Here is a 23836-nt window from a genome sequence, read left to right as displayed (position 1 = left end):
TCTCATGATGAGCAATGCAACAGACCAGCTTGTTTAAGTGTTCTTTCTTCCCCTTTTTCTATGGCTAGAAAAGCTGTTCACGAAGAACAAGACTTCAGTCCTCCAATCTTTTTAAAGAGGTCTTTGATATAACCCCAAATAATTGGGGTTTGGAATGAATTACTGCTCATCTAAGAGTGGTTCAAAAGGTGTTTCTCAATTTCCACTGATAGATGGGCTGGATGTGCAGATAGGTGCTGTGATAATTTGGTGTTATCAACCTCAACAGTCCATTCTGGTTCACTTTTTCCCCAATGCCGGCAATGCAATTATTAAAACAATCCCCTTGAGCACATACGCTGACATACATAGGCAATTGAATCCCATCATCAGAAAAACACAATCTCCATGCAAGCTATACGCAAGTTAAGGCCCACACATTGTACCTCAAACACTTGATCAAACATGTGAACTACATCTGATACTCAAAACTATTGTTTAAGCAGCTTAGGTCTTCCTTCCTTAGGCATATTGAGCAGCCAAGCATCTGCGCAGGAGGGAAGGCTTATCTATTTTCATCACTGTTTCAGTTTAAAAATAGATTCATGATAAAACTCATATTTCTAACAGCCAGACTGATAGGAACTTCCTTCATATTGCTTCCAGTCCACCAAACCTAATTCTGGACTGTAGTCTCATGTCTTCTAGCATCATATATAACGGCTTGTGGAATAGCTTGGCAAATCCGCAGAAAACAGATGGCACTCACCCTCAATAAAGAGGAGCACACAGATGAAAGGAAGGCACATTGATGAGGTTATGAAGCAGAAAAAATGGTGGAAAAACACCCCACAAAAGGTAGCAAAGAGCTACAAACTTGGGTTAAAAGGAAGAAAATTTAAGAAACCTTCCTCTGCTAGAAAAAGACTTTAGCAGTCATTGATAAAAGATACTGCTTTCAGTAATGGCCAAGTCAGATCTCAGAAAGTGCAGACGCCAATATAAAAAATTGAGGGGAAGAAAGAAGAAAAAGCATGTCTTACCACTCCGCTGCCTTCCTTCTCTCCCCCACTGCTTTTTTTTTTTTTATTAACCATGTATAGAAGGGACTTTGAGGTATCAGCTAGCCTGCCTCACAGTCTCCAAAGCAGCATCATGCTAACTGTTTGTAGAGATTGTTCTGCAAAACTTAAAGATGTTGTGTATAAAGTGACAGTTCACACCCTCTGGGACTCTTATGAACTCTCCTGTCTTTTCTATGTCACACTTCACATCATTCATTTCTTCCTTCCAGTTAAATAAACAATGATCTCTTCACATTTGAATCAGGTCTAGTTTTGCAAACCTTATTAGCTCCCTCAGTGTGTTCTTTCCTTTATATTATTCCTTATATGTTAATTAGCTAGTAACACATTAGTAACCCAAGTTGGCAATTGGGCTAAAGAGCTCAGTAGATTCCTATGGGCAGCTACCAAACTATTAGAAGATATTGATGCCTCTTGAAATTTAGCCATACATTTTCCCAGAATATTATCACTACAAAACCCAAGCTTTTATTAGCTATTAAACTGCCAACCCAAGATTTTGCAGGACAAAAATAATTAAATAAATGTTCTATTCAGAGTGGTTCATTTCAAGGTATACCAATAGTATTAGCAGAAGATTTAAATATAAAATGCTATTTTGGCAACTTGGTTATATCTAAACACTGTATGTGTTTGAAAACAATACATAAGAATATAGGAAGAGCCAAGTACAATAGCTCTTATAGAGACAAGGCAATTTTAAAACCAATAGAAGCACGAAAATAAAAAATTTAAATTATCTTGATGCCATTACAGTTTCCATCATGGCATGACAACTTCTCCACATACTTATTATCTATATTAATGAAACAAAACCAAAATCTCTACACAAATATAAAAGGGCGCCCCAAACCCTTGCCTTAATGTATTTTTCAAATTATTTCATTCAGAACAAACAGAACTAAATGACACCATTGAAAAGAATAAAAGACAGTCAGATGGAGAGCAAACAGTACCAGACTTCACAGATGACACGTTTTCACATGAGACAAGTATGAACATTAGAAGCAGATGGAACATTTGAAGCCCAAGAGCAGTGAAAAGTCACTGTAAACAGGAGCTTTAGGAAAAGCAAAAATCCAGCGTTTCACAAAGTTTTTTTTTCTCATTTGTTGGTTTAACTACTTTTAGTCTAAACTCTTTAGGGGAGTTCATTTGGGGTCCCAGCAATACAGTTTGGTGCTTCCTTAGAATCATTAGCCCCCCCCACCCTGTTTGTTCCCTGTCTCCTTTTTCATCTGCTGTACTTCCGTCCCACTGAAGTTTATTGTGAGCTTTCTGGACTTGATAAGAATCATTAAAGACAGCTCACTACCTAGCAAGTAGGTGACTCTGTATTCATGGTGATCATTTAGTCCTATTTATATAACTAATTAGAAAGGAGGACATAGTAACTCAAGTGAATGTCCACTGTCCCCTAAACAGAAGCAAACAGGAGTGAATATGAGCAAGAGAAGGGGATAGAGGACACCTTTGAGTTAATTTTGGAAAAGCAAAATGTTGTTTTTTCAGGTTTTGCTTAGTATTATAATCACACCTTTTAATTAGTATCGCAAAGATCTACTAAAAGTATCATCAATAGTTGGTTTCTCTTCAAGGTCATATACGAATTTACAAATAATCAATAATTCAATTTATGCCACATTTCCCCTAGAAATTACAGTATCAATTGTATTTAACAATGTCCTGTAGATGGAAGTTTATAAAAAGTGTTCTCCTGTTTAACTCAGTGTGAATGACATTATTAAAAAGCTAAAAAACAGATGTCACTACTTCATTAAAAACACTATTTCAATTAGAGCTAGTAGAGACAAAAGCTATAGCCTTTTCTCTCTGCACAATGTTTCAAATCTAAATATTAGCATTTTCCTTTTTTTAAATGCTCTTTAGGATTATGTTCAGATCTCTTTGAATTTGAACACTGCATTCCCCAGTAGAAGCCTAATTCTGAGAGAGAACCTCAAGCATCTCTACGATATAAACATGCTTATACACACATGCAACAGTTTGTGTATGTACACAAGCATGATGACATTAATGATGAGATTCATAACAATAATGCATTTTAAAGTAATCTATCTCACTAATTTGATTATTTCAGAACTCAGGGCTTTGGGGTGATGACGATTTATAGCTCTGCACAACAATGAACACAATGGTGGCAGTGTGCTCTAACTAAACCCCGGTAAATGAAGCTAGTAACACCTTCCCTCAAACCGAACAATCCCTTCAACATTTACAGTAGCTCCAGTCAGTCAGAAAAACCCCCAGTTCCCAAAAGCTGTAATCAATAAATAAGATCACCAGCTGAAGTACAGTTGAAAGCATGGCCATAAGGGATGAGAAGGAGCTAGAGACGAACACCCCTCAGAAAGCTTCCCTCCTCCCTCCAGTGCCTGCAGTAATGCTTTGCCTTGCTGTTGGCATCAGCCTGTGTTGTCTTGAAGCTTCAAAAGATTGAGTACCCCGTTAGTGAGAAATTCAACTTCAAGTAATAAATCTTAAAAGATTATTACTGTGTCTTCAGAAGAAAAGAGAAAAATGCTTATGTAGCAACAACTATAAATAGAATGCAAAGGTTGGATTTGCAGCTTCAGCAGTGTTTGGTTTCACAGGAATTATAAATAGATATGACAAGTAGTATGATTTAAAGAAGCTAAATAAGTTTTCCAAATTGTTCCAAAAATTAGTGTGATGAAACATAACTTTGGGGATTTTTTTTATTTTACTTTTTTCATTTTTTAAACCCAAACCACAATCATTCCAGCACAGGAAAGGGTATTTCTTCTTGGACTAATTTTCCCTGCTATATTTCCCCATGGCAAAGGTAACAGATGACATGGGAGTGACATAGTTCTAAATTTCTCAGTTTTAGCTGCATACAAAAGAGAACATAGATCACAGAAAGTAATTTTTAAGCTTATGTACTTAAATACTTGCTTTTATTCTCAGCTCTTCACAAATTTAAGACCAAAACCCAACAGATTTCACAGTACAATATTTCTAGCTTCCAAGGTCTTAGTAATGGCCAAAAATGGTGGGGCCTTGCCTAGCAAAGAATGGGAGGGAGAAGAGATGCAGGAGAGGGAAAACATATGGAAATCTATCCAGACTTTTGATTTGCGCTGAATTTCATTCAAAAGAACAATCACTACTATTCTGCATAAATTGACACAGTATAGTATATAGTATAGCTTTTTGTATCAGTTTTTCATTCCCATCTTTTAAAAATCTCTGTAAGACTCTGTAAAAAATACTGCTACATATTCCATAGTAACTATCACTTTTTAAAAAATAACTCAAAATTAGAACATAATCTCCTATCTGATTACTACTGCAATCACATCATTGAAATTCCCATGTTAGAACAACAAACACATTTTGAGACCGGAATTCATGTCAAACAGCAGCAGACTGAACTTTGTACAACTTATTTACACACACGCACACTCACATGAACAGCTTCCTCTTTTAAGAAAATATTTAAAGGGAGTGTTTCTCCTAGTTAATTACTTGATTTCCCATATTTCATGTGCCCCTAAGAAAGTGGGACATACATGCTAACTATGACAACAGAAACTCTGCTAAATATCACCTCACCATTAGCAGTGTAAAAATAAGAAAAGAAGTGCAAGCAAAGTCTAATGGGTTCCAAAAGCTGACATTTAAAGCCAAACGGTAAAACCCTTGCATCTCGTCTGGTACAAATTTTCAGTTCTTCACAATTATAAGTTATTTTTTAATTCTGTTTGGTACTACACAAACAGAATGCAGTTTTCAACTGTACACAGTGTAACTTATATAGACAGTGCACAGGCAAAAATTTTTATAGAAGTTTGTAAATTAACCCTAACACCTCTAATACAACATTGTAAGTAAAGCCCAACACTTCAAAATGGTTAGCATTTCTTAGGATTAGACAGACAAAAACTATGCTTTGGTTTGCATAGTTCAGTTCTGTGTTATGCTGGTGCTGCCTAACACCTCCCCACCCCACTACATGATACAAGGCTTTCTTTAGAGCTTCCAGATACATTTTGGCAGATACATTTTAATCCATATGTTCATCATTGGATTATTTTTTTTTTCCCCAACACAAATAAAAGCAATACTTTTTCAGTGAAGTTCAGCCCCGCCCTTTGCCCTCATCATTTAGATGTCTAGACACTCTCTCCAGTCCTGTCTACATAATGTTTTAGGGAAACCAGCAAGGTAAACTCCATCAGTCAATGTAACTGCATGCAAAACTTGTAACAATTCATCCCAACAAGAAGAAATATGTCTGGAGAGACCTCAGAAATTGAAGTTACTGATTTAGCACACAGCCCTACAAAAGAGGGAACAATAGAGATTGTTTTGCAATGTTAGCTATAAGCAGACATTATGAACCTTCCAGTGGAACAAATAAAGTATTATAAAGCTAATGTAAAGAATCACCAATTCTACCAATAAAATCAGAGATAATTGATTTATGAAAATAATTTTAAGATAGTGCACATAAATTTCTATGCAAATATTATTACATATATTTATGTCTGACTGTACAGCTATGTACATAGTAAATGTAAGAAATAATATTCAACATGACAATATTAGTCACTAGATATTAACTACTTACTATTAAGAGCCATAATATTGTCTGTTCCTGGATGATGGAAATTTATTCCCATACGCCCTGCAATGCAAATAAAAGCTATTTTAAGTGGTTTTATTTCAGAATGGAATGCATTAATTTGAAAAATTGCTAGAGGGGATGAACAGTCAGGGTAGCTGAATCTTCCACCTACTGAAGACAACTTCCCACGAATACACATTTAAGATAATCTAGAATTGTAGTACCCATAGTGTTATGTACTAAAAATACTGAAAATCACAAAATAAACAATGAAATAATTACTTCTGAATACATTCCTATGTTTGTACTAGGAAAGTATTACCTTTACCCTTTCAAAATAAGGCATCAAAGTTCAACCTTGCTGAAGTTATGCCATTTATAATAGGCTTTAAATAACAAATACAGCATTACAAAAACTCCACCTAATTGGTAAAAATAAATCACTATTTCCCATAGTACCTGTGACACCAGAAGCTCTCAAATTAACAGATAATTGGAGACTGTTACTTACACTGTTTTTTTGTTTCCTAAGAATCTGCTATTGCTTACTATTTGAGATAAAATGCTGGGCTGGAGGGAGCACTGTTCTCATGGAGTACTTTGAAAAATACTTATTCTTGACCTATAGTATGGGACCATCACATACAAAAGCTTCACCATGAAATTCAAATGAACTCTGCTGGTGCCAGTTTCCAGGAAGATAGAGAGAGGTAAGGTGAGAGTTAACAATTGAAAGGTTGGTTTAGGAAGATCTGGACTTCAGGGACTGGAACAGGGAATATATTCATACACGGATACTTTGTTTCAAAGGAGACTTAGCCCACTTTTACCATCAAAACAAGCAATGAGCCAACTCTACTACTGTTCAGATTAGTTTTAGGTACTATTTAACTGAGCTGAAGTATTAAAAACTTACCCCGAAAAAAACGTTGTAACAGGATTTAATTAACCCCCCCAAAAAACAATTTGAAAGCTGTAATTGATAGTAGTCCATGTTTGGAAAAAGATGTAAAAGAATGTTTGTAGCCACATAAAAATGTATTTCAATTAAGTAATGTACGTAACTTAAGTTATTTACAAGCATTGCAATCCATTTCATATGCTCTCCTATCTCCAGATTTGTGGTTAGGTTGGGGGGCACGGGAGGAGGCAGTTCACATTTATTGCTACATTGGCACCCAAATACGGGAGCTGAAGACCACTCTCTATGCTGAAGAGCCAGTATCACTGTTAAGTTCCTGTACTTCTGCAAACCATGTTTTAGCAAATATGCTTTAACAAAGCAGAACTAAAGCCAATTTTTTCCATCATTTTTCATTCCTATCAATAAATTAAAGCCTTCTAGTCACAGAGACTGCTGTGCTGTAATTAATATTCTTTCTGAACACATGCAACATGAAGTTTCAGTACACTTCTGAAACTAAGTCACAAGCCATTTAAGAAAAGCAAATACATCTTTTCTTCACATTACAATTTTCTCAGTCTTTTAGAAAAAAAGTACTGCTGCAATAAGACGGCAAAGTAAACAGCATCTCCAGAAAGAAGGGGATGCAGAAGGTAAATAAAATTTCCGTTTTTACTTTCCAACTCCTTGAGCAGAGCTTCTTAAGCAGATACTCACTTACTACTTTAGATTTCCTAATTACAGACATAATTCTCCTATAGATATTTTCACATTAATCTAGCACTGCAGCAACATTAAGGCTGCTATTAGTTCAGTTAGTATAAGCTCGTCAGAAATTTTGCCAGATTGACATTAATTCCCTTTTCTTAACAGCGTATTAACAAGCATGAGGTTACAGGTATAACTACAACTTGGAACAGAAAAAAAGGAACTGCTATGAAAACCAGAGTAAAATTTGAATGCATAAGGATTGGATGGGCCCTTCTCTTTTCCCTTGCTGAAGCTGAAATTCTGCTGTTCGACCAGCTTCAGAAATAGAATCATATCTGTGACATCTGGGTTTGTTTTTTCTTCCCTCCAGGCTGTCACTGGACCAGGTGCTGCTTGCGTGACATTTTGTCACCTGCCCTTGGCCTGCTATTTTTAAACAGTTCTTGTCAGCTATCTTTTAAGAGGACCAGAAAATACAGAGCAACACAAGCAGAAGGACACATTCTCACACTAAGCTGAGCAACAGCACAGGATAATTCTGTGCATCTTCTATAGAAACAAATTAATGGAATACTTTCAAAACACACTTCTTTTAAAAGCATTCAAAACAGACTGGCAATGCACCAATCATCAGACAATTAGTTACCGATAATTATACAGCTTTTGATATTACCTACAACATCTTAATATCTTGCTGTTTGAAGCTAATTTTTCAATTGAAAAGAGGCAATATGCAGATTAGAAAACTGCATAATTATCTACAGAGCAACAAGAGAGCACAAAAAGGAAATTAGAAATGTATTCATTTAAAGGTGTAATGTGAAACTGTGAAATGTAATTAAGAATATGTACTTTCAAGAATGTACTTGGGTTGAACACAGAAATGACTATCAGAAAAGTATCAAAGAAAAGCACATGTATGCTGCCTGAACCTTTCAAAGTCTACACAAGTACATATTTCTAACTATAGTTTTAAAACAAAATATCTGGATAAAATTTCTACTTTTCAAGAATCTTAAGCACAATAAGCAGACACACAGAGAAGATAGAGCACAGAAGTTATGGACTTCAGCAGTTCGCTGAAGTCATAAATAGGAATCCTTCCTGTAACAACAGCCCCAGTACTTGTATTCAGTGTACATCTGCCATTTTCAGTTTGCCTGTCTTGGTTTCATAACTATCTACTGAGTGTATTTTCAATTCCGTGCTTTTATAACACACATTATATTACTGCACTTAGGCTGCAACAATAATCACTCTTTTACGTAAGTCTTTTCAATTCCTAATTAAAAAAAAAAAAAAATCCGGTTGTTCTTGCTCTAAGCATTTCAGAGTATAAACAAGGATTTAATGATTCTTGTATATCCCAGGCTGCTCTTTTGCATATCTTATGTCATTAAATTCCCTAAATTCTCTCTCCTAACAGCATGTGGAGAGAGCTGGACTGCCTCAGTGCTCTGCTGCATGTCCAATATCATGCTTGTCATGGGAAAGAGCCCAAGTCCTTCTTAGAGCATCTCAACTATGTGCATCTTCTCTTCCACATTATATTGGAAATAAAATTCAATTCACCTAATTCTTCATGGGAAAGAGTAATGATTTTGAAACAGAAATAATGGAAATAACAAACACGGGTATCAGGAAACTTTTACCACTGTTGCAGTTCTTTCACATTGTCTAGTCCCTTTAACCTCAATTTAAAGTCTGCTATTTTTAGCAAATATTCAAGCTTATGATCACAATATGTTTACAACTAAGTGTAAAACTGATCTTTGATTTCACCTTTGTATGTATGTGCTAGCATTATCATTATTTTCCTATGTCTGAAACAAACACCAGTGACTAACCAGTTCCAGATCTGTAACTGCTGGATTTGCTTTACGAGATTTCTGAATTCATTTTCTCTTCTTATTCATTTTCTCTTCCCAAGGGCTCTTTGAAATTGAGAAACCCTAACTAGCCCCTGGAAATGAACAGTCACTCAGTGAAGGATTTTTAAGACTACAGTTACCTATTCTCAATGTTTTCATGTTACAATCAACATTCCAAGAAACAATGTCCATTGTTTATATATTGAGTAAAACTTCTTGCTCTGTTATACCTTACACCAGTATTGACCACCTGTACCAATTCAGCAATCGGTATCTGCATAAGATTTGCCAGAAAATAGCAAAGCTGGCCTGCTTTTGACCTGTCCTGAGCTCACTGGGAATGAGAACTTCCTCTCACATAGTTCTTAAGATCATTGTTGATATCAATTACAAGTTATGACTAGAGACTCCAGTGGCAAGGTCAAAGGAAACTGGCAACAGGACTAGGTCTGCTATACTTCCTCAGTAATAATACCTCCTTTATAATTCTTATCTCTTCTATCAACTGATTTCAAAGTTGGTGCCAACAAAAGGCATTACAAAACGGCAATAATTATTTGGGTGGACAGGTAGGCAAGTAGAATAGAGCAAAGTTTAGACACAGAAGAGTGCAAAAATCAAAGACTAGTATTCCCTCAAACATCTGAAACAAGAACATTATTCTGACCCTTATGTATTCAGGGGTCTAGTTACAGCACAACACATCACTCACACACACCCCTGCTCAACCATGAGCCTTTGCTCCATGAACTCCCAAGTGGCCAAAAAGTACGAAGCATGTGTCTATACATAAGAACTTTGATCTTCATTACCTGAGAAGAGACCTCACATACTCAGCAGAACAAAAATACTATTGCTTGCCAGAAGGGTAATATGAAGAACTATTACTGTGTTTACATGTATACATTTTTACTGGGCAATACATATTGTGGCAGTGTGAATAGAAGTGTATAATTATCAGCTATGAATATCAGTAATAAAGCTTGCTAATAGTACCTTCTTCCTACCACTGACTAAAGAAATATATCCCATCAGTAGAGAAAGAGAAAGCATATACATATTAGAGCAGAATGCACTCTTCATAAATAAATTACATTGCTCTTATAAAACACAAAGGTCTTGCATGTATTTAAGTAGTGCAAACATTTTTAGCTTGAATAAAATATTAGTACTTTAAAAGCAAGTCTTGATAAACATAATAAGAAATTTGGCTTTATGTGTATGGGGTAGACAAATATATGTACACATATATCCATTCTAACTGTTGTTCTTGAACTGTACTCAAAAGATCAATACCGGTATTCTTATTGGTGAGTTGGAATAAAATAAATCAATATGAAAGTAGACTTTTCCATTAGCAATCTATGCTAAAATATACTAGCCCCCTCAAAATAGTAGAGAGGTGAGGAAGAAAAAAAGAGAAAAAGAGCGTTTGGTTTCTCTGAGGTCAGTCTTCAATAGTACAATAGAAAAACTGAAATAAAGAGAAGGAAAAATTGGTATCTGTATCACCACTCCTTAAACTGAACAAAGCAAACAAAAGCCACCGCACCAGTTCTGCCCAAAACAGATTCAGCAGGTCAAAGACAAGGACGTGCTGGATACCAGCAGTAAATTGGGAACTATGATCGATCTAAAGGATCACTGAAGAAATCACTTAATTTAAGAAATATGAACCATTTAACGGTCATATTCTGCAATTTCTTAATTTCTTAAATAAGCAGAGTTTCAAATGAAAAGAAAACAGGGTATGTTTCCTGTAAAAGGATTAGCTTGAGTGGCCTAATGTTACACACAAATAGATGTGCAAACGCATCTGTCTGGTCACGCTGGTTTTCATGTGCATTTACAGAAAGGTGTCTGAGGAGCATCCAGACTGAGAAACACTGTTACTGTGCTCTTTTTTCTAACAAAAGTGTTGCAAAAAGCTCCAACTGGGTGGCACCATTTCTTGGACTGAGATGACAACATTTGTTCTATTTGCATGACCTTTGTGTTCAGCTGCTGACTGCAAACACAAATATGATCCATTCACCTTCACTTTTCTCGGGTCATGGGACAAACTTACTTCTTTGCTTACAAAAAGCTTATCAACAATTCGGGCTGAACAAAATCTGGTGGCATGTACTGAAGTTAACTGAAGATCAAGTTAGAGACTTCCACATTACGACGTTTGTTTCCATTCTAACTTATAATAAAGCCCTAATATTAGTTATCTACAGGAACAGTAAATTTTAAATAAATATTTCCAAGGGATATGATTTCTCTCCTCAATTTTATATTTTGGTCAGTTTCATGACCTGTCAGTTGCACATGTGCATAGCATATGATCTAACACTGCTGAAATATTTAATTATTTAAAAATAGAACAAAGGCAGCTGCTAGTTACTACTGATCAAAGTATTTTTTATAGATCAGAATGCCTCTATTTGTGTTGTAATGCAATAGTTTGACACGGATAAACATTGCAACAGTGACATATTACACCACAGACAGGAGACACTTTGATGTAGGAAAGAAATGTTTTAGTAATAAGTAGCATCTACACATAGCTATTCTGATAATTCAGTTTTGCCCTCCAGCATTAGGTAGAAGCAGTATCTAAATACGAACACATTATAAAATACTGCAAATATATCCTTTCCTCGCTGAAGCAAAACTCTCTCCCATGTTTTTGTAGTGTATAATATATTTTATTGGCAACTCAGAGAATAAACAAGACAGTTCAGGAAAAAAAAATATTGCACGCTTCTGTCAGATAAGGCCTGGTTACAACTGATACAGAGAACAACCACATACCCTTGGCCATATACAGTAATTCATTTTTCACTAAAAGAAGCTTAACTATTCCTTTACTGTACTTTTTTCCTTCTTTTTTTCCCCTCCTTTTTGAGAGGAGAAAAGGATTTATGAGTATTGATTGAAAGAGAATAAAAATGTTGAAGCTGATCTTGATGGCAGAGAAAGCAGGTAAGGAAGTCTGCCTGTCTTGGGAGAAAAGAAAATTAGACTTGCTTTTGAATGAATTTACATTCTTCACATCTCAAAGCATGAAGATAACAAACAATTTGTAAAGTTACACAGTGCCCAGGCTATGAGGACAGAAAAACAGGAACCTACAGCAGGGTACCCCTATCTGGTAGGAAATGCTGAGAAAAATAAACCAGTTTTAGACTGAAATAGAATAAGAGCTGACACTGAACCTTCTCCCAAGACTGGGCTCAAGATAAAATGCAACATAGATGGATAAGCTGGTAATTTATCTAAGTCCAGAAACCTCAGAGCTAGGTATCAAATCTCTCTTACAGCAAGAAACTCCCAAAAAGAACAAAGTGACCCCAGCTCTCCCAGCCAAGAGCTCCAGGCCAGCCCTGCCAATCAGACTGAGTGAGCGCACACTCAGTACCAGTAATTCAATATTGCAAGGCTGAGGATTGGCTCATTTCTGCTGCACTAACAGTCCTTCAGCCTTTCTCTTCTTCCGCACTTGAAAGCGACACTCCCCCAGGAGTCACCTAATCACATGCCCTCTCAAGGTCAAGTGGATCGTGCTTTAAAAAGAGTGACCTACTTTGTTGACCTTGAAATAAACTCAATTTCCATGGCCTACAGGTCAAAGTCTAATCATAACTCAGATTCAGAGAAAGTATGAAGCATCAACTAGTACTAAACAAGAGGATAGACTCTTCCCTTCTTACCCCTGAGCTTCTCCACTGCCTCCACTCAACAATGCAAACCATGAGGAACTTATACTCCAAAATGAGAAGCAAATATCACAGAATCATTTCAATTGGGCCTTTCCATCAGAATCTTTTATGGTTAACCCTTCCATCCCCATTCTAATCTATCCGAGATAATTGTTTTTTGTTTCAAATATCTGCTGGGATATGAGGGGGCACATGTGCCAAGAAGGGCTACTTTCTGAGCAAAGTTTCAAATTTTAGATAAGCCACCTGCAATATTTTACTAATGAATACATACACAGACGGTGCTTCTAAAAATACACATTTGCTGAAGACTTTGCTGCCAGGGGCAGGCTGAAACGATCCTGAAATAGCTGCACCGGCTTTATGACATGGATTGGAGGCTCCAAGACATGTAAAGCTCTTCTAGAATTAAATCCTTCCGTGGTTTCAAAATCAGAGGCTTTTGATACCCATCTTTTCACCCCTTCCATTTAAAAATTTGCATAGTAAGAATAAAGCCAGCTGACACCTAAGCACTGTTAGCTAAAACTGTTTGAGACAACAAGGCTTGTTTGCCAAAAGGTGAACAAGTTAACAAGTCATTTGAAAGCCATCTCATTTTTCTTTGTCTGTTTTTTAAACTAGGATTTTTATGGTCATTTTACTTTCTGTTTACATAAGAAGCAGCTGCACAAAACCTAAGAGAGGATAGTCATGGATACCAGAGGAAGGGGAGACTTAAAGGGAAAAAAACCCCACACAGTTTACTATGAAAGACAGAGGTGAAATAAAAAAATGAAGTAGTTCTGAGTTTTAGTTAAGTTAGTGAGATTCCAGAAAGAACACTTGAAATATTGCACAAGAGACATTCACACAGGAATGCCTATGAGGAACTGAAAAATCAAGCTGAAGTACATAATCAGTATATTCATAAACCTTCAAGGTGTATGTAACAATGACTTAAGAAGCAAGCAAAAGCAAGCAGAGTCGATCACTTACTTTCTCAAGGTGATTACAGACTAAAACATGCTACTTCAAAGGGTAAAGCCAGAGGAGAGAGGGATAAATAAGAAAAAAAGCAAGTGAGCTTAGAAGACAAGATTAAGTGAAATCTGAAGAAGGTGCAGAGAAGGATAGCAGTTGAAAGCCTTCTGCATCTTTGATAGAGGAAAAGCAGAAAGTTGGAGGTACAGTGGAAGAGTCATGATGATTTTTCACAGAAAAGGCAACAACAAATGCAATATGGAAGTGATTTGAGGAGTGGATCAGTGTTTGTAGAAAAGTAAGTTAGGTTTTTATGAAAAGGTTTCAGTTAAAATAGTAACATAGATCTGTTTAACATAGATTAAAACAACACTTCTTGGAAGGGAGAATGAACATGTCCCAAAACAGCCACTCCTATGAAAACAGCCAGTCACGGTGCGAAAACAGGAGTCAATGCAGGCTGGGTCAGGGCAGGGCTGGAGGTCAGCAGAGTAAGCCCTCCAGCTAGGGGGAGGAGGCAAAGAAAGCAACACAGGGAATTAAATGTATCAACGGGAAAAAAACTGCTGGGTAGATACAGTGAGAGATAACTAATAGTAATCAAGACTTCTCCAACAGTCACCGGACTGGAAGCAAAGTTACGAGGCAGGAAGGCCCAAACATGGTGTGAGAAAAAGGTAGGTGACAGAAACGTTTGTTAGAGAAAAAGTAAACCTAAGAGTCTCACCGGCGAATGGAAAAGATCAACTCAAATTTTACTATTAATACCCAACTCTTTGGTTTTACTTTTTGAGCAGAAGGAAATAGTTCCTACTGTTTTCAAGTGTCCATTTAAACTAGTCAGTCACCTACATAAATTGATGACCTAGTAAAGATGAAAACGTTAAGGCTGATTTGGACGGGATACTTTTGTTGAAAAGCATGAAGATGCTTAACGAAACCAAGAATTTCATTTCTGCCTCATGCAAAACACCAACATTAAACAGCATTATGACTCACATGCAGCTGCAGAATACGCCATTTGCAACACTTAACATAAACTAGCTCAGCTGAGTACCGGAAACTTTTCTTGATAGAATGACCCAACAACACAAAAGAATGAAAGATTTGTACCCATTATTATTTTATGTGCTAGCACTCTGATTAAAAAACATTTTTAAATGGTTATAAAGACACAATAATAGAACCATAAGCAAAATTGCACATATTAAAGTATTTTTCTAGAGTAATAGAATTTCTAATCCAACTTTCTCATTTTTTCTACACTGAGGTCCATATGGAAATTCGGTCTTTAAAAAAATTAGTCTCAATTTGTATATTTAAATAAATACTGATTTAAAAAAAAACCCTGAGTTTTAGCTAGATTATAGTACATTTAAGAAGATACAATAAATACTTAAATTAACAGCAATTTGGATATTTTTTTTTTTTTAAACACCAGCCATATGAAATGTAAATCCAGCAGAAATCTCAATTTTGTTGAGCTGGGTTTTTATAAGTTTCAGGTTAACACTTATTTTGGATCACTATGGTAGAATAGATGAAAAACAGTATTTCTTGCCATTTTAGACAGCTGAATAATATTTAAAGACACATGAAAGCTATAGCACAGTAAATTTCAAGATAACAGTGCAAAGCACAGGTTAAAAGAGCTTAGAGTACAGAACCTAGTTTGGTACGGTTGTAAAAACTTCTCTACCCAGAAAGATGGTAAAAAAGGCACAAGAACTTAGACAAAGAAAAAAATATTTTTCCATATGTAATAAATAAATGGGGAGAGGAGGAAATAAGACAGTTGTGACATCAGAAAAGTATGATTATAAGCATTAGCATTGCAAGTGCCATACACAACTTAATTTCTTCTCTCTCAGTTCCAGTGTCCTGACCTCATAGAGTTTGGGAATAATTTCTAGCTCAATACTTCCTTTGTAGTATATGGCTTACTATTAGCTTCAGTCTTCAAGAATGGATGTGAGCAAGACTGTGCACCTATTTTTAAAGTTAACCAATGAAAGATTAAGACAGGGGTGTGCACATCTATCAGGAATGTTTATTCATTGAAACGCTGCCGCAACCTTTCACTATTCAGTGCCACTATTTCACTATCAGCTAAGTATTAGAAATAGTTTCATCCCAATGCTACACCTGGTAGAACAAACACAGTTAGTAGCATAAATAAAACTTTCCCAGCACTTACCAACATCTAATAGCTTTCAGTTCCTCCTAACAATTTGAAATCCAAATTAAGATACATTTTTTTAAGAAACTTGAAGCAACTGTAGAGAGTAAGCTTGATACAGTGGTTGTTTCAGAACCTGCACACTAGCTGATGATCCAAAAATAAGAATATTAACTTTGAATAAGATGTTGAATATAATAATTGGACTCCAGTTGCACTATACCTTTTGAGTGTGCATTTGAGTGACTGCAGCAGGAGTCCCAACTGTGCAATTTGCTGATACTCAAAATCAAAATTCAGAAATGTCAGTTAGATAATATTACAATTGTGTACTTTTAATGAATCTATACACATTTCACCTTATCTTCCTACAGTAGAGATTATTATCTTAAGATGGGGAAAAAGTTTTACATAACTGACAACTCATTCATTATCAAAAGATTACAGCAATACTGAAAAGCTGAGTTTTGTTTAAACACCAAGCAAGCATGGACATATGAATATTCCTAACCTGTAAAATGATTCCTCCACATTATATCAGCGAAACTCATTGGTGGGCCACTGGGAGGGTAGTGTTTACCTTTCAGAGGCTCATGATCAGTCCTTATCATATCCATTAAGGAATTTTCCAAAGAGTGCAAGTTAAAAGTGTCATAGGGCCTATTCCGGTCCTAGAATGAGACAAAAAAAAAAAAAGAGAGAAAAAAAGACACAGTTATAGAAAACTCCAGCATCCAGTTCTACATTTCTTCTTGATATAATTTTTTTATATTACAAAAAAATTTACAAATATAAGCCTAGAATTGTTAAAATGATACCCTTCATTTTGTTAGTGTTGGTTTCACCAGCACAGCTATGTAGAGAGGCTTTTCAATTCTTCTAAATATATATATATATATATAAAATAATATATATTATATATATAGATAAAATAGTTAATTCTAAAAATTATCATTTAAATAAGAACTTGGAAATAAAGCAATATTAATGTTCACACCCGAGAAGTGAAATTGGTTCAGAGATTTTGGTTTTACAGCTTCATCACCAGCCTTCTGTCACAGTGCTACCTTCACATCAGAGCAGAAGCAAGCAACGCTCAAGATGCCAGCAGGCACATTTGTTCCAGAAAGTACTAAGTAATTCCTCAAATGTCTCTCACAAGTTTAAGGAAAGTACACGAGATGCAAGACAAAATAAACAGCAAGATAGGATATGCAACATTTCAGACTAGGGCACTCAAAAAACCTGAGCAAGGGTTGGTTTGTATTGCTTGAATCTCTCATTTGAATTCAATGTAGTTCAGTGGGTTTTTCTTTTTTTAGTAAGCAAAAGGGAAAAGGAGAAAAAAACCAAAATCACAAGCAACATATAGCAGGCCTATGAAATAAGCAGTTTCAAAGTTCAGGAACAATCTTATGGAGGGAACAATCTCCCCATGCCCAGGTATGTAGAGTACTGTACGCAATGGGACCACGTAACAGAATGGTCCCCTTGTTGTAGTCAGACAGCCTCTAAAAAACATTAGTTTTCTTAATCTTATCATTAAAAAAAAAAAAAAAAGGTAAAGCACAAGTATGTAAAAGATAGCAGTTTTTCTTTGTACACTGTATTATGATATAATTAATAAAGAGTGGTATTCTACTGTGCAAACTGAAACGTTTATTGTAACATGCCCCCAAAATTTCTGGAACAATGTTTTCCACATGCTGGTTAATACAAGATAATCTTACTGCTTGAAAGAACAAAATTTAAAATCCTCAGGCAAGAAGCTGCAGCATCCATAGAAAATGTAACACAAGTTTTGTCGTAGTAAGTACTTCTCTTGAATCTTCTTCATCTTAGGTTGTCTTTAAATAAAACTAGAGGAGAGAATATGTTCACTGGTATAATTGAGCTCTCTTTCAATATTCCTGTTCTAGAATTCAAATAAATATACATGCTAGTAAAAATCTGCTGTTACAAGAAGCCCTGAAATACAGATCTTCCTACTGCCAAAAATTTCATGTTCCCACAGTCGACCTACACTACACTGAATATCCAATGTCTCGTCTCCAACATGCTAATTTTGCATTTTCTATAAGTGGACTAGCATTATTTTCTTCACATGTTTACTTCATCTATTGAGCATTTTTGGCAAACGATGTCCAAAGAATAAGACTTGATTTCTGTTAGAAGCTATACTGAAGTTCAAACGAGCTCACTGTTTTTCAGCTGTCTTTGATGATTTTTGTCTGCTACAGCTAATTAGAATGCCAACTTCTGTATACTGTATTTAAAAGACTGCTTGTTCACCTATCCAAGTGGATCAATATACATGGAGTATAAAATAAAATTTATGCCCAGGAAACCTAAAATAGATATTGAAAAAAAATAAACCAAGCCAAATCCAAAACAAAGAAACAAACAAACCACCAAAACCCCAAGGTAATTTTTTTTCCTAACAGAAAATTTTATTTTGGTTAAAACAACCCTCTGCTTGGTATTACGTAGTAGGAGAGAAGAGTTTGTTTTATTTCATATTCACTTTCTTAAAAGAGATGCAAGACTAGACTGAAAAGATAAAGTGTCACTTGGATGTAAAAAAAAAAAAAAATTCCATTCTTGCATTCTTGTGATATATTAGTAACTTGATTAAATAGGATCTATTTTATTCCCTCAAAGCACAAATTTTAGTCATCTTTTTCTATTCATTCCTTTTAAATACATTTTATGTATCTGTACTGTGAGCACGTAAGGAGGTCAGGTGTTACAGTACTGAACTAGGGCATCCTTTTGAAAAGCCAAGATGAAAGCAAACATACAGCCTATATCCTAAATAGGGGTGGGAGGTATTTTTAGTTGGATCAGTCCCCTGTAGAGCAGAGTTACTGCTCAGCTGAAGTAGAGCTGAGCTGGCAAAACCAACTTGGCAGCAGAACAGAAAGGCAGGACTGCTGCTTTTGCCACAATGCTTTAAACATTCCTGAGATTACAGTCTTAGAGACCAGAGGGAGTCAGTTCAGAAGAGGACAGAGCCTACAAATTGAATTTAATTGTCCTTTATTAAGATAAACATGTCATATTTTAAGTGGGGAGGTCCTACTTTGTTCTAACACTCCCTGGTTTAGAGCTGTGCACATGGATGCATGTGAAAAAGGGAGGAAAAAAAAAAATCATTGCATCAAAGGCAAACCTATACAGGGCAGGTTTGCCAGAATGTAGGATCTTTCTAACCTTTTAAGGGGCGTACAAACCTGCAATATATTTTCAAAACGAAAAAACCTACATTGGACACAGGAAGATCAATTTAATCAAATCCCTTTACCTAGGCAATTACAACACTTCCCACTATAGTACTAAGCAAGCTAAATTAAGTAAAGGAAATGTAGACACAACAGACTTTTATCATAGAATCATAGAAGGGTTTGGGTTGGAAGGGACCTTAAAGATCATCGAGTTCCAACCCCCTGCCCTGGGCAGGGACACCTCCCACCAGACCAGGTTGCTCAAAGCCCCATCCAGCCTGGCCTTGAACCCCTCCAGGGATGGGGCAGCCACGACTTTCCTAGGCAACCTGTTCCAGTGCCTCACCACCCTCACAGGGAAGAATTTCTTTCTAGCATGCAATCTGAGTCTCCCCTCTTCTAATTTAAAACTGTTACCCCTTGTCCTGTCACTGCACTTCCTGACAGAGTTCCTCTCCAGCTCTCCTGTAGTCTCCCTTCAGATATTGAAAGGACATTGTGGGAATGTTGTGGCATGTGCGTAAGTGTAATGCATGCTGACTACAGATTTTGTAGTGTAAGTGATAAAACAGACACACCACGGCTAACATTCTAGCTCCTAAGTAAAGGGGCTACTACCATTTTTCTTAGTAGCTTTCATTTCAATAGTAACTCATTTGTGCTCAGCAGATTTGAATATTGTTTCCTAAATTCAGCAATTTCTTCCAAGAACCATGGTGCTTCTGCACACCTATTCACAGGGCAGTTTCCCTACTTCTCAGCATGAACACGTTTTCCTGGTTTTGGGAATTGATATTGTTCCACTTCCTAGATTTGCCTTTTGCATCATTTCCACAGGCAACCAACCTACTGCCAAGCAAACCCAATGACGGAAACATAAAAGTCCTCAGAAGCACATGAGAACTTTTCAAGGAAGTTCTGGGACTAGGACTAAGAATGGAAATCAAAATATAAACTACAGAATGATAATGCAGAATAACACGCTTGGAAAAGCAGTTTGAAAATCCAGCAAGTCTGGAAAATCTGCTGGGATCTTCTAGAAAAGACAAAGATCCTGAGACCTACTTAGATAAACTACATTATGGACAGAAGAGAAATCTCCAGCTGCAAGGCACTGCCTTTAGCTACACAGCAATCATTAAATCAGCACAAGATTAAGTCCAGTCTGCCCATATTGAATTGTGCTTTTGCTCTGTACAGACAGTAGCTCCTTCCTTGTTACCTTTCTCATGTATATGGCAACCTTTATCAGTTCCTATAATACTCTAGTCTTGAAAGAAAGAAAGAGAGCTCAGTAATAACAATTCTTCGAGAAGATATGGGGTTTTAATGAGCTTTAAATACCAGCCCTTGGCCATTATCTGTATGTTCATCCCTGACACAGAGTTCCTCAAAGTGTGTATGTTAAGCATAGTGAAAAATTACAAATCCATACACAGGATCAGATTTTTGAAGTATCTCAAATTAAAATGGACCACCAGTTGAAGTTGGGTATCAACATTTTACCTTAAAGTATCTTACTTCTAAGGCTGATTAAAAATGTCACAAAATACAGTGTCTATAATCTGTCTATAATTTAAAAAACCCAAACAAATAGCAACTTTGCCAAAAAACAACTGTGATGTCAAGACACTAAAATAAAAAGAGAAAATACAATAATTTGCATTTTACCTGTATTTTACACTTTTGTGCATATGTATTATGCTAGTCTTTATTGCACAACCATAGTAATTTTTCAGAGGTCTCCAGTCCTCATCCAATACACATAATGAACCAGCTCCAGGAATAAATCAAACCAGTGCTTTGAAGAGTTCTGTTTAGCTCTAGGACAGATGCCTGGGTTGCTTATTCCAGGAGGTGGCTGAGGTGTAATCAGTGGGTCAGCAAATTCCAGGAGGGGAAAACGCATTCTTAAAGTCAAGGGTTATCTTAATTATGAAAAAAAGATTACTTAGCCATGCCTGAAGTATGTAATTGATGGTGTGTATCATTGGAAATCATAAGAACTTTTTCTCTTTGTCATACTCTTTGATGTGGGGTGCTCAGTCCTGCCCCTTTCAGACTCAGAGCGTGTGCACTAAGGACAAGGCATTCCTAGCACTACTTCAGTTCCCTCCCAATAGATACACGGTGTCTTTACTGGTAAAAGGGAAAGGTAAAGAATGAGAAAAGAACATATGACTACATTACAGAGGACAAAGTCAAGATCAGATCTATAGCTGGGGCCAAATAGGTGTTAAATGGACTGTAATACAGCCTGGCTTCCTCACTACCTCTTTCAGCTTGAACAGGTAGCCCAAAGTAACTGGAACTAATGAACTCAAAAAGGAAATGACCAACATATTTCATGGCAGAGCCATGGAGAACATGTACCTTGCTCCAGAAACTGAAGATGTATCTTTTTCTTCTATCTCTGCAGCAGAGACACTTGACCATTAACTGATTGAACTACTGTCACAAAGTGAAAAGTTTTACCCTGAGAAGGCACATCAGGAATCTAATACATGTTGCCCAAGCCTAGCTATCATCCATACTCAAAATCCTTGTACTTATGCACGTGTTGAATCCTTGTTGGCATTGTCATCTACCTCTGTAGCATAAAACACACACTGAGCTGAGAGGTACACCCGATCTACCTATTTTTTTTCCAGTACGCAAGCAGCAAAACCTCAGGCACCTGGACCCTTCCAAAGATACGTTTACCTGTGTCTATGTATTTCGGATCATCTGCAAACTGATTTCCTATTAAGCTTTGGAGCGATTCCCATACTCTGAACAATATATCAGTTTCAGTAATTTATTGCAGTGTTCTACATTTCCATGCTGCCCTAGATTCTCAAGCTTCCTGCACCAGTATGTGGCACAAGGCAGCCCAGCTCTGCTGAGCAACAAGACGGCCTCTACTCACAGAACCATTACCCGTTTCCAGGAGAACATCAAAATTCCAATTAGGCTCACAGAAGTCTCAACATTTTTACTGACTAGATCCTGGGACGTTACACGTAGCATTTTAATCAGAAGGAAGAGATGAGATCCTGGGGAACAGTTAAAATTCTTATGGCTTAAACAACCTTCCTATCAATGCAAACTTCTTCCCTGCAGTCACCGCTGCATTTCATTCTCCCATGCCCGACATAAGCCTGGCTTTGACTGCACAGGATGGCTGAGAGCTGCCAACAAAAACTGAAGTCAATGGGAGCGCAGCTTTGAATAAATACAGGGTAAAATGCCAGCACTGTATTAAACTGGGCTCACTCACTCTGCTCAAGCACCTGCAGCACAGGTTATTACTAAGCACACCAGGAAAACAAGTTTGTCCCGCTTCAGTATCCCAATCTAAGGCAGCAAAACCAGCAACTGCAAAAATATGTTGCGGAAGTTTGGCTTGGGACAGGCTCAATCTGCCACGACGGTGCACATGAACGAGCTCTGAATTCTCACAGAGCAGTCCTTAGTCCCCAGCCGTTGCAGCTGTGAGGCAACCCCACTTGCAGTCTCAGTAAAGTTTATTAAAAATAAAAATAAATCTTTCAAAATATAGAAAATCTGAGGAATGTGGTCACACAGTAAAGTAAAATGATCACTTTGCCAAAGAATCAAAAACCTGTAAATAGCAAGCGTTCCTTCCTTTGCAGCTTGATGCTGGAGTGCTGCCAACGGCAACATGACTGACAACACAGATGCATGCAGAACTAGAAAAAACAGAAATTTGAGTAATTTTTTCCTTATATTGGATTTCATAAAAATATAAAATAGAACAAAATAAATAAGGCATAAAATGTAGGTTCGGAGGGAAAACCAGGGTAAATTTATCTACGCCTATGATAAAGAACATTACAGCAGAGCTGCTAGTACTAAGTCTTAATGGAATTTTATTTTAATTCCACTTCCTTTTTTGATCTTCCCAGTTAATTTTTGATAGTATTGAACTAAGCCAGATTTATTACGTTCCCTTACTGGAACAAAAAGGGGAATGTTTTCTTATTTTACTATCGCTCTTGGAATGCCCACAGAAGAAACACATCAACTTTTCATACATCTGTCTTTTCTCACTACCAACTATAGCATGTTTTACTTTCAGAGATGTTCAGAAGTTCACTGGGCAAAAGGTGATTTATTCTTTTTTAAGCTTGTTCAAAAAGCTTCTAAGAAAAATAAGTAAGTTTAATACAAATACAAAACAATATCTAACTGTATACAGATTATGGAAATATTTCCATATAATTTTAAAAATAACATTTCAGGACTCCAGTTAACAATATTTAATCATCTTGTCTGTGTTATTTAAACTTTCATAGCTAACATGCAAGAACTCAGACTGATTCCAAAAGCCTTGAAACTTTACCTACTCAAGCAATTTTTCCACAAAGGTAGATGCTCTATTCAAACTTTACCCCCTTATAAATTCCGAGTTCTAAAATATTAGAAGACAACTAAAATCTTTCCATGACACGTTTGCAATTTTTATTTCTAAATGAACTAAAAAGCACCTAAATAGGAAGAGATACAACAGGCATTATATAGAATTACCAAAACTAACATACATATATTATTCAGTTTAAAGGTCATCTTACATTGCAGTTGAGATTCCCTTTTTG

At 36.4% G+C, this 23836-nt stretch overlaps 1 protein-coding gene across 9 annotated transcripts in view; it reads right to left on the bottom strand.

Annotated features, from left to right (window-relative positions):
- Positions 1 to 23836, bottom strand: part of CPEB3 (cytoplasmic polyadenylation element binding protein 3) — a 94628-nt gene that overhangs the window by 44678 nt on the left and 26114 nt on the right. For 6 of the 9 annotated variants that reach the window (XM_014965731.1, XM_014965712.1, XM_014965704.1 and 3 more), the window contains 2 exons: positions 16526 to 16685; positions 5683 to 5739 (listed from right to left, as the gene is read on the bottom strand). In XM_014965731.1, coding sequence (XP_014821217.1) covers positions 5683 to 5739; positions 16526 to 16685 — 217 coding nt within the window. The remainder of the gene's footprint in view (positions 1 to 5682; positions 5740 to 16525; positions 16686 to 23836) is intronic. The other 3 variants (XM_014965738.1, XM_014965754.1, XM_014965747.1) reach the window with 2 other exon arrangements.

This window comes from Calidris pugnax, unplaced genomic scaffold (assembly GCF_001431845.1).
Source record: "Calidris pugnax isolate Ruff unplaced genomic scaffold, ASM143184v1 scaffold64, whole genome shotgun sequence".
Lineage (NCBI taxonomy): Eukaryota > Metazoa > Chordata > Aves > Charadriiformes > Scolopacidae > Calidris > Calidris pugnax.
The sequence above is the reverse complement of the archived record's forward strand: the minus strand, read 5'-3'. Positions and strand labels throughout refer to the sequence as shown.